This window comes from Castanea sativa, chromosome 5, assembly GCF_040712315.1.
Source record: "Castanea sativa cultivar Marrone di Chiusa Pesio chromosome 5, ASM4071231v1".
Lineage (NCBI taxonomy): Eukaryota > Viridiplantae > Streptophyta > Magnoliopsida > Fagales > Fagaceae > Castanea > Castanea sativa.
Window position 1 is genome coordinate 61,480,799 of NC_134017.1, and position 12,069 is coordinate 61,492,867.

General features: G+C 36.7%; 1 protein-coding gene across 1 annotated transcript; it reads left to right on the forward strand.

Moving 5' to 3' along the window:
- Nucleotides 1-502: 502 nt before the first annotated feature.
- Nucleotides 503-3,805, forward strand: LOC142634205 (pentatricopeptide repeat-containing protein At4g21300-like). Its single transcript, XM_075808498.1, has one exon. The coding sequence runs from the start codon at nt 1,215-1,217 to the stop codon at nt 3,738-3,740; it is 2,526 nt and encodes an 841-aa protein (XP_075664613.1). The 5' UTR covers nt 503-1,214; the 3' UTR covers nt 3,741-3,805.
- The last annotated feature ends 8,264 nt before the right edge of the window (nt 3,806-12,069 follow it).

The following is a 12,069-nucleotide window of genomic DNA, read 5'->3' on the forward strand; positions in this document are numbered from 1 at the left end:
TAGTGTATTCACTTTTTATTTTCTTTATAGGAAAAAAAAATTTTATTTTTATATTTGATAAAATTTGGTAAATTGTTTTGAATACATAATTTTTTTTAAGGTCGTTTTGAATACATAATTTGATTATAGAATATATCATACTCAGATTTGGTCATTGTTTTTTATTTTTATTTTTTTTTAAAGTAGCTGTTCTCACTTACACTTATATTACCAAAAAAAAGTAACTTTGTGTTTTCAGAATATTTACAAATATGTCACTATATTTATATTCATAAAAAATGAAAAAATTGCTGAAATTTTGTTTTCATTTTTTTTTTTGATATTCAAATCTAACTTTTAGAAAATTGAAAATGAAAATGATAACTAATTACAAAGGCTAAAACTAAATCAATTTTTTAGTGATGGGCCACACAAAAAAAAAGAAAAAAAAAAACTTAAAAATGAATACAGAATATTTCACTTTTTCGACTAACTAAGCAGGCCGCAAAGCTCCCAAGTTTAGCAGCCCTCCCTGTGAAATCCAATGTGTAAAGATAATTATCTAGCCACTATTCTTCTTATTCTCATCCCAATTAACACCTAGAAAATCCTTCAAATGAAACCCTCCTCTCCATCTTCTCATCTAGTCGATTCCCCAACTTTTTTACAAAGTCTACCATTAAAATTTAAAACCATGCATCGCTCAAGTTAGCTCAACTCAAAATTTTCAATACACTTGTCTAACAAAAAGTGTTCTCCTCCAAGCCCATGGAGGCAGTGATCCACTACAGAGTCCACAGAAGGCAAACCATAAGCAGCAGTTTACTCATGCCAAATGCGAATAAATTGAGTATAAGAAATTCTCACTCATTTGGGTCGGGAGTTTCAAATTAAATTATAGAGGTATTACAAACAAAATTGTATTATCGACCTATTTCTAGTGAATTAACATCCAAATTTTCATAATAACAGCTATTATAATGTTGAACTTCTTTGGTTGTTAGTTACTTGGAAGTAGTTGGTTCTAATTTGCCATGGAAATACTGTAAATCAATTAAATTTCAATGAATAGGCAATTAGATTTTTGGCATTTCTTTCCACTTGGGTACGTATGCTCTTGCAGTCTATACTCTGGAGTCGGAGTTTATAGAGGATATTGTTGGGAACATTTGGAAAATACTAAATGAAGAGGAATCAGCTACCGCCCCATCCCGTCTTCAGGTTGCGTTACACGAATGTCTAGACTCCTATTTTCAATAACGTCTAAACGCATTACAAGAATCTCATCACCCAACTTCATGCACACCATTACCAACTGTAACTGCATTGAACATTCACGTGTGCTTTCCTCGAATGCTGAACAACAGGCTTCGCCAACCCAGTTAGAATCAATCTTGCAAGCTTGTTCTGGCCCTTCTCTTCTTCAACAAGGTAGACAAGTTCATGCCCAGGTCATTGTCAGTGGATATACTTATAGCAACAACAATGGTCTTCTGGGTGCAAAGCTTTTGGGCATGTATGTTCTTTGTGGCAGTTTTTTGGATGCTAAGACCCTGTTCTATAAGCTTGAACTCAGGTCTTCTGCTTGGCCTTGGAATTGGATGATTAGAGGGTTTACAATGATGGGTTGGTTTGATTTTGCCTTGTTGTTTTACTTTAAGATGTTGGGTTGTGGTATTTCTCCTGATAAGTATACTTTTCCTTGTGTGATAAAGGCTTGTGGTGGTTTGAATAATTTAAGGTTGGGTAAGTTAGTTCACCAAACAATTCGGTTGACGGGTTTTGAGTTTGATGCGTTTGTGGGTAGCTCTTTGATCAAATTGTATGCAGAGAATGGTTGTATCGGTGATGCGCGGTATTTGTTCGATAAAATGCCTCATAAAGATTGTGTAATGTGGACTACTATGCTTAATGGTTATGTAAAAAATGCAGATAGTAGTAGTGCTCTGCAAATGTTTTTGGGAATGAGATACAGTGACATTAAGCCCAATTCCGTGACATTGGCTTGTATATTGTCTGTTTGTGCCTCAGAAGCAATGGTTGTTTTGGGGACCCAGCTTCATGGACTTGTCATTAGGTGTGGGTTGGAGTTGGATTCACCTGTGGCTAACACATTGTTAGCTATGTATTCGAAATGCCAGAAACTGTTTGATGCATGTATGCTATTTGATAGAATGCCACAAACTGATTTGGTAACTTGGAATGGAATGATTTCTGGATTTGTACAAAACGGGTGTATGGGCCAGGCCGCACATTTGTTTCGTGAGATGATATCTGTTGGTGTCAAACCAGACTCGATCACCTTTGCAAGTTTCCTTCCATCAGTTACTGAATCCGCGTGTCTCAAACAAGGTAAGGAAATTCACGGTTACCTAGTGAGAAATGGTGTGCCTTTGGATGTATTCTTGAAGAGTGCACTTCTTGATATATATTTAAAGTGGAGTAAAGTGGAAATGGCATGCAAAATTTTTAGCCAAAGCAGCACAACTGATGTCGTAGTGTGCACGACTATGATTTCAGGGCTTGCACTTAACGCAATGAATAGTGACGCTTTAGACATTTTCAGGTGGTTACTGAAGGAGAATATGAGACCGAATTCTGTAACACTGGCAAGTGTTCTGCAGGCTTGTGCTGGTTTGGCTGCCCTGAACTTGGGGAAGGAATTGCATTGTAACATACTCAAGAATGGGCTTGATGGGAGGTGTCGTGTTGGAACTGCAATTACAGACATGTATGCTAAATGTGGAAGGTTGGATCTTGCTCATCACACTTTTCAAAGGATGTCAGAAAGGGATAGTGTGTGTTGGAACTCAATGATCACAAACTGTTCCCAGAATGGTAAATCAGAAGAGGCCATTGATCTTTTTCGTCAAATGGGGAAGGGAGGAACCAAGTATGATTGTGTGAGCATTTCAGCTGCACTATCTGCTTGTGCAGCCTTATCATCACTCCATTATGGGAAAGAGATCCATGGTTTCATGATTAAAGGTGCATTCAGCTCTGATGGTTTTGCTGAGAGTGCACTGATAGAAATGTACGCTAAATGTGGAAACTTGGATTCTGCGCGCTGTGTGTTTGACATGATGCAAGGGAAGAATGAAGTTTCTTGGACTAACATAATTTCTGCTTATGGGAACCACGGTCACCTCAAGGACTCTCTCACTCTATTCCATGAAATGTTGGAAAACGGAATTCAGCCTGATCATGTCACCTTTCTTGCAATAATTTCTGCTTGTGCTCATGCAGGCCAAGTTGACAACGGAGCTCATTACTTCCGTTGCATGACTGAGGAATATGGAATTCCGGCACGGATGGAGCATTATGCATGCATGGTAGATTTGTTTGGACGCGCTGGTCGGATGAATAAAGCATTTGAAACTATAAAGAATATGCCATTCGCTCCAGATGCTGGTGTTTGGGGGACATTGCTTGGTGCCTGTCGTGTCCATGGCAATGTTGAACTTGCTGAAGTTGCTTCTAGACATCTTTTTGATTTAGACCCACAAAATTCTGGCTACTATGTGTTGCTTTCAAACATACATGCTGATGCTGGACAGTGGGGGAGTGTGCTTAAGATACGGAGTTTGATGAAAGAAAGGCAAGTTCAGAAGGTACCTGGGTACAGCTGGATGGACATCAATAACATCACCCATATGTTTTCTGCTGCAGATGGAAGTCATCCACAATCTTCTGAGATGTATTCACTACTGAATAATCTTCTTCTAGAGCTAAGAAAAGAGGGCTATGTTCCTCAGCTTTAACTTCCAATGCACCCACAAACCATGGGATTGTGATTACCAGGAAATAAAAAATCAAATTTTTATTATCTGAGTGTCAACTGTAACTAATATCTAACGTCAGTTTAATGTCTTGCCAAGGTTTTTTTTTTTTGAGAAAAAAGACAGTGAATTGCATTAAGGGAGGTCATTAAAATTGGCCTGCAATAAAGAGACAACATCTAGTGGTACATCTTCCATCCAGATTTGATCATGAGAAATAGATATTACTCGCCTCGCTAAGGAGTGAGCTACAGTATTACATTGTCTACATACATGGGAATAATGTATTTCTGAAAAACAAGAAGCAAGATACTGTATGTCTTTTACTATATGGCCGAAGTGGGATGAGGAGTGAGAGTTGTTTTGGAGTGCATTGATGATGAGTATTAGTGAGTCGCCTTCCAGAATAATGCGATCAAAACCTGTCTCTAGAGCTAGAACTAGAGCCCGCTGAGCTGCCTTTGCTTCCACCTCAATGGCTGTGAAAGGGGGCAGAGCTCTTTCTCTGAGAGAAACCATCACCTGTCCTGCTTCATTTCTAATAACCACACCCCAGCCAGCGCATTGTTCTGAGGCAAACAAAGCGCCATCAAAGTTCACCTTGTATAGGAGCCTGTCCGGAGGTTGCCAGCTGGTAGGTGGGCGTCCCACTGGTGCAATGGTCGATGTATTGTGGAGAGCAAAGTCACACAGTCGTGTTTTGGCTTGCTGCAACAACTGATCGAGTGAACCTATAGATTTACCTAGTACCTAGTCTATGATTGTTCCTTCAATTCCAAATTGCCTATATGACCATGGAGAAGAGAGCTGGGTCCCTGCTTTCTGCAAAAACACAACGAATTTGATCGATAAAGGATGGTGCTTGGCATAAACTGTCATGATTCCAGAGAGGAACTTTACTCCAAATATCTTCTAGCTTCGGCAATTGTAAAGAGCATGGCATACATCCTCCTGACCTTGTTGGCAGAGCTCACAAGTATTGCTTGCGATAATTTTCCTTTTCACTAAGTTCGTCTTTGTAGGTAAGGAATTTTTTGTTGCCCTCGAAACCAAATTTCTTACCTTACTCGGAACTGGTAAACCCCAAACTGACTGCCATAAAGGTTGTAACAGATCTGTTGCTGACTGGGCAGGTAACAGATTCTGGACTTCTTGCTGCAAAAATTCATATCCTGACTTAACTGAGTACTCACCCCTGGGATTAAAAGGCCAGGTAAGTTCGTCTGGTTGATCCATGTGGCTGAGAGGTATTGTTTTAATCATATTAGCCTCGAAACTCAGCAGGGTAGAATCAGTAACATCGGTTTTCTAGGTTCTGTGCTGTCGATCAATGAAAACACTTCCCTTAGCATCAGATAGAGCAGCAACACAGGGGGATAGTATTTTTGGAGAGTGCTTCACTGGGAGCCAACGCTCCCCCCAGATTGCTGTGGATCTGCCATCTCCAATTTGCCAAATTCCTCTCCTGCTTATTACTTCTCTGCCTCTCAGTACACTCTTCCATGCATAAGATGCTGAACTCGGGTTTGTCTCTTCCATGACAGAACAGTGTTGGAAATACTTCACCTTAAAAACCTGATAAAACAGTGAGGTTTTATCATGCAGCAGCCGCCATGTCTGTTTTGCCAAAAGTGCTTCATTGAATTTAGAAAGGCCTTTGAACCCCATTCCTCCTTGAGTCTTAGGTTTGCATAAATCCTCCCATTTAACCCAATGTATCTTTCTGCCATCCCCTCTTTGACCCCAAATTTTTTTTTCGAATCATTGCTTCTATATCGTTGCACAAGCTAATAGGTAATTTGAAACTTGACATTGTGTAGGTGGGTAGTGCTTGAGCCACTGCCTTTATTAGAACCTCCCACCCTGCTTGAGACAGTAACTTCCCCTCCCATCCTTGCAACTTCTTCCAAACGCTCTGTTTGATATTATCCTCTCCTTTTTTTCGACCATTATAGGATGGTAGCCCTAAGTATTTTTCATACTGTTGGACAACTGGCACCCCCAAAGCCACTTTAATTGTATCTTGCAAAACCTGTGATGTTGACTTGCTGAAGAATAGGATGGTTTTTGTTCTATTGATTTGCTGCCCTGATGCTCTCTCATACTTTGCTAAAATCTCGAGTAGCTTTTGGCATTCATTTTCTTTTGTCTTGCAAAAAACAAGACTGTCATCTGCAAAAAGTAGGTGTGCTAGTCGAGGTCCATTCCTGCAAATAGAGACACCCCTTATGTCTCCCAAAGTCTCAGCTCTCCTAAACAGCCCATGAAACCCTTCTATGCACAAGAGGTATAAATATGGTGAGAGAGGGTCGCCTTGGCGAAGGCCTCTAGTTGGGGTTATATGCCGATGCAGTTCCCCATTAATCAATACCGAGTACGTTGCCATAGAAATACACTCCATTAGCTTAATCCAAGTATTAGCAAACCCCATTTTTTTCATTAGCTTTTCCATGTACTCCTCATTCCACCCTATCATATGCCTTACTCATATCCAAGGTAAGTGAGGGCATTGCTGTTTTTTGTATTATGCTCTTCTACCTTGTTATCTTATTAACGGAGATATATTTGAGCTTCTATGATTAAAAGAAGCCTGTGATTATGATACAAGAAATTCAAATTTTGTTATCTACACTGTATTTGTCAATGTAGAATATAATTATTTCGGAAACACAAAAAATGATCTTAATTAAATGATATTGTTTTCTCAATTTATTGGAAAACAAATAAGATGTTACTTTTAATATATTTTAATAAGAATTTTATGCTTATCTGAACACACAAAACAATTTATCTTGATCCATTGAATTAGTCTGCTGTTTCTATGCATTTTGTGAATTTTCCGTTTTTTTCTATTGATGGTGAGTTATTATGATGGCTTATGTTCAGATTCTCTTAATAAAGTGTACCAAGGCGAGACTTTGGTCACCTAAGAAGGTGGAAACATCACATAGAAATTCAAGAAAGACACTGTACTATTGAATAATATGGAAAATGAAATTCATTATGAACTTTGTGACCTAAATAATTTTTACAGCATAGTCATTTGTTATTTTAAGACCTGAGATTATCCCCTAAAGATGGTGAGATGGTTCTTTTTCGTTTCTTTTATTTCCTTTTCTCATTTATGAATATTAGATTCAACTTGGCATGGTGATTGTTAGTGGTTGAAACCATAAGATAATGACTTAACAAAAAAGAATGTTTGCAAAACTTAGAGTATACCAATTTATGATGTGGCTCCTTAGTGAACATTTTGGGTACTCTTTGAGATCAAGGGTGCTGTGTTTAGTCACTACTTAAGTTCAGTTACATAGATGATGATATAAGTGGAAGAAATGGTAGGGCCATAATTCATTCCAAAATTTTCATCAAATTAACAGGGTTGGCCATGGGCTTAATGAGCTTTGGCTTTACTCTTATGGAGCTTGCTTCAAAGTTTCAATTGGAAAGCCAAATTACAGTGAGCTACTTTGCAATTTGTTGGGAATATCAATTTTTCTATCTCCTGGCTAGTGATTGCTTTTGTTCTCCACATTTCTTATCTAAAGATACACCCACTTGTGTTGCTTTATGATGCAACATGGGTCAAAGATACTGACACTACTTTCGACTCCTGCTATTGTTAGAGAGACTCAAATTTTATAGAGAGCAAATTTAACTTCTACTCAAGATCTCAAGCAAGGTCCTACTGTGAAGTTGGGACAAAAGCCCTTGATTCCCTTCAATATCATCTGCTTCTAGAGGTTTGATCTAACATTCATTCATGGCTCTTTGATGCTCTCTGAGTTTTCAGCAGTAATAAATTGTCCTTATAATCTTGTACAACTTTATTTGATGCTTTGCCTAGAAGCTTGGAGACAAATGCTACTTTCTAAAAAACTGCCTAATTTTTCATTCAATGGGCGGATGTCTTGCAAAGCATCCATTATCTTTCTGGTTACTATAGTGCTATGCAGTAGTTAATTAGGCTGGTGATATTACTGGGGGGGCATTTTCACCACTGATATTTGTCCATCTTATGGACTTATTTTGGTGTTTTCTTATTTTTATTTTTGCCAAATAGAATAAGAAGCTATGCATATTGTATCTCAATTATGTGCATACGCAATTTAGTGTGCTATATATTACCACCACATAGGTAGTTTCCATACTTGTCACTCAATTCAGAAGTGTAGTATATAAATTATAATGTCTTAAAAGTGAAACTGGGATAACCTTAAAGAGATCGACTTCCTAGTAACACATTTTCCTTAAACTTTCATTGCCTCATTAGTTATGATGGTGGAGTTCAGAGGATTGCAAATGATGTATTTGTGGATCATTCTGGATTGCATATGATCAAACATGCTTCATTTTGGTAATTGGGCTTAGTCCATGCTGGGTCTTTGGTTCTATTTGTTTTGTGTCTCTCTCACACAACGCCATTGGCTTCTGAAATTAGGCAAACTTTCAACGCACAAAATGTGGAAATTTGTTGAATTTATTAGTGTTCTAATTAGTTTTAGGGTCTGTTGAGGTGTTGTTGAATTTATATTGAGTTTCAGTTAGAACTTGGAAACTGTTGATTCTTTTCTTCTACGGTTTTGGAGTTCATTAAAATTTTGTTGACCATTGGTTATACAATTCCTAGGAGTAGATTTTAAGGAAGTGTAGAAAATAAAAAATTCTATTAGACTTTATGTGATTCGTTTACAATTTGGTCTTTACTGTGGAATTCATTGTGAGTTTAGGAATGGATTTTTAAAGAAATATTAAGGTAACAAGTAGACCTCTGACATGTCCAAAACTGATTTTAGGTTTGTGGAAAACATACCTTCTTTTATCCCTGACACTTCCAAACCCTTATTCAGTTATTATTTACTGATTGAAAACCTGAGCCATGGATAAAAGTCATAAAGCCAGCATAGACAAAGTTGTAAAATGTTAACAAATTTTGTCGATGTTACTGTGTTAACTTTTCAGTGAGGACAAATGGCTTTCAAAAGCTGTGAATCAAATCATTAATAATGTCTAATGTAATTCATGAAAATTGTATTGGCTCATGCAATCAATCCACTGTGTTTTTAGTTTCATTTAAACATTTGCAGAAATTAATCAACACAAGGACTTTTTTTTGCTCAAAATTAATATGAGGACATTGTAAAACTTCAATTCTACACTTGTAGTTAGGGTTCCTACTTTTTGTGAAAAGCTTCACTCTGGCACAAAGTATTTCAGTGTGAAAAAAAGTGTTAAAAAAAAAATAAAAAAATAAAAAAATAAAAAAATAAAAATAAAAAACTATCGAATTGATTATACTTATAAGGATACCCACATATGCCTAGCTTGCGCACCCCTTATTTTTTGGGCATGTGTTATAGAATGATATGGTTATCAAATAAATAAAAAGTACTAGTTATTTTATTAATATGTATTCTTGAATTCTATAAAATAAGAGAAATTATCATCTTTAGAAATTACTCAACATCAGTGGTATTGTTATTCATCATCTTTAAAGAGTGGGTGATGCTTGATTGTTGATGTGATGTTAGAAGCTCATTTGAAAAATCTTTCGAGCATGCTAAGGTCAAGGACACTGCTAGTGTGTGGTTGTGATAGTGGGCACCATAATATGGAGCAATCTCGCATATGCAATAATCCCACTTGGTGGATGTGTTTCTTCACAAAAATATTAGTATGATTTATTAAACTGATGTTTTATTGAACAATTATATCTTTTGGATAAAATATCTCTTCATGAAAAGACATGTCTATCACCAAGAACCATGAAAGAGTATAAATAGATGGACCCTCATTTGTTTCAAGATCGGTGGTCTAGGGATCTACCTCTCCACCCAACCTCCCTGGTTTTGTACGAGTTTGCTACTAATAGAGATGCCTCTATAGACTCTTCTCTTGAATGGCTTGGGGTAGGAGATCAGAGAAGCTGGAATGTTCATTTCATTCGAGAACCAAATGATTGGGAGGCGGGTGTAGTGGAGGTCTTTCTTCGTACCTTGGGATCCAATATACCTCAAATTGAGAATGGAGATCGTATGAGATGGAAGTTGACGAAGAATAGGGGTTTTAACATCCGTTCGTTTTACAATGAGTTACAAGGTTCCTTGTCCCATGTTTTTCCTTGGAAAGGCATTTAGAATGTTAAGGCTCCTCAGCGAGTTTCTTTCTTTATTTGGACCATATTTTGGGATAAGATTATTACAGACGACAATCTACAGGGTAGAGGTTTTGATTTTGTTGACTAGTGCATTATGTGTTGTTGTAATAGAGAGACAGTGGATCATTTGTTATTTCATTGTAAAAAGGCTCATCGATCATGGAGTTTGGTGTTTAGATCTTTTGGGATTTCATGGATCTTACCAAGATCAGTTGCAGACACTCTTTTTGGTTGGTGAATTGGTTAAGAAAGCACTCATCTAACATTTTGGAACGTCGTTCCGTTGTATTTAATGTGGTGTATTTGGAATGAGTGTAATCGGCAAACTTTTGAAGATATGGAAAGTTTTGGAGACTAGTTGCTTTCTTCTTTTTGTAGTTTTCTTTTTTATTGGTTTAGGGTTTGGGGATTCACATCTAGTTATTCTCTCCCTTTGTTCCTTAGCTCTCTCCTTTCTAATTAATTTCCTCTTTGTTATTTTGTTCCCCTTTTTTTGTAATCTTTGGTCTACCTAATGCCCTTTTTGCATAAAGTAGCTTTTTTACATAATTTTTCTTACATATCAAATATATATATATATATATATATTAATTATTCTCTTTGCAGACATATTGTTCTGCTTTTATGATCACCACCGTAACGAGACAGCCATCCACATTAGGAACTATCAAACACAGTATTTTTCCACTACTTGTTGATGTGTCAAGTTATGAGTGGTGCAACATTGCTTTCACATGGTCTCCAATACTAATATCACTTTTATTGAGCATTGAATACAAAATACTACCTCAGAAATTAAGAAAAAGATTGTGGAAATTTTTGGGTTATTAGACTTGTTGAAATCTTAAAGTGAAAGATTGCGGGAATTTTTGGGTAACTAGACTTGTTGAAGTCTTAAAGTGAGAAGATATTTGAACTTAGGTAGCTCAGCTAATGATTTTGTGTTTCATGCACATGTTTGGTGTTGTATGTGTAAAAGAAATGGGGAATGAGTTGACCACCTCCTTATTAATTGCCCTATTGCTTTTGATTTATGGTCTATGGTGTTTACTTTGTTTGGCATTCACTAGGTTATGCCGAAAACAGTGGTAAAGTTGTTGGCTTGTTAGCAGGGAAAGTTTGGGAGGCATCAGAATTCCGCTATTTGGATGGCTATGCCCCATTGTTTGATGTGGTGCATTTGGTGGGAAATGAATAACCGGCATTTTGAGGATTTAGAGAGATCAGTTTCAGATCTAAAACTCTTCTTCCTTAAAACTTTTTTGGATTGAGTTACAATGTTAGGCTTTCTTTCTTTTTCTTCAGTTCATGGTTTTATGGACTTTTGTACTTTATGCACTAAGTTTGTTTTTGTCCTTGATATATACTTCCTGTATACTCAGGTGACACACCTCTTCTTTTTAATATTTTTTTATTACTTATCAAAAAAAAAAAAAAGGTTACATCACTAGGTTATGCATCCTAAACCTATAGAGGTAGGTTGCGTCTTGATGTTAGCTTCCTGTCCCACATGCTAAACTGTTGTAGAAGACTGGTGAGCAGTAGAAGTGTAGAACATGTGCTACATAGATCCATAAACTTCCTAATTGAAAAGGGTTTAAGAGAATCTGACAGGATAGCATTTTTTTTTAAAACGGTTTCAACCATGGATTGGTTTGAATTGTTGGTTTAGGTTCCTTTAGCTGGTGGGTGTGTAATTTCTAATGTAATTGATAGGTTTTACAGTTTGGCCTGAGCAATGGAGATTGATTGATCTCTTGTTACTAACTTATTACTAATACTCTAGAATGATGTTCCAAAGAGATTTCTATTTACTTTGCTAACCATCCTCTTATTACTAATGCATATAATCATCCTCTTATTACTAATATTATGTACGTAGATAATATATTCAGGCTGCACAGTTATGCTAAGAATCAAAACTATATATATTTATGGAAGAGATTTTTCATTACTAGAAGAACTGTGAACTAGAATTTCTCTGCCTAATGACTTAATAATTGATATTCACGGGTGTATTGAATTTTCAGAGTACACTGTCCTTAACAGCAAGCTGCAATGAGATTGACTATACCCTGTTTATATACTTTTTAAACATATTTCCAGTGTCTAGCTCTTTTCATGTAAGTAATTTTCTTTTATTGCATTTTGCTC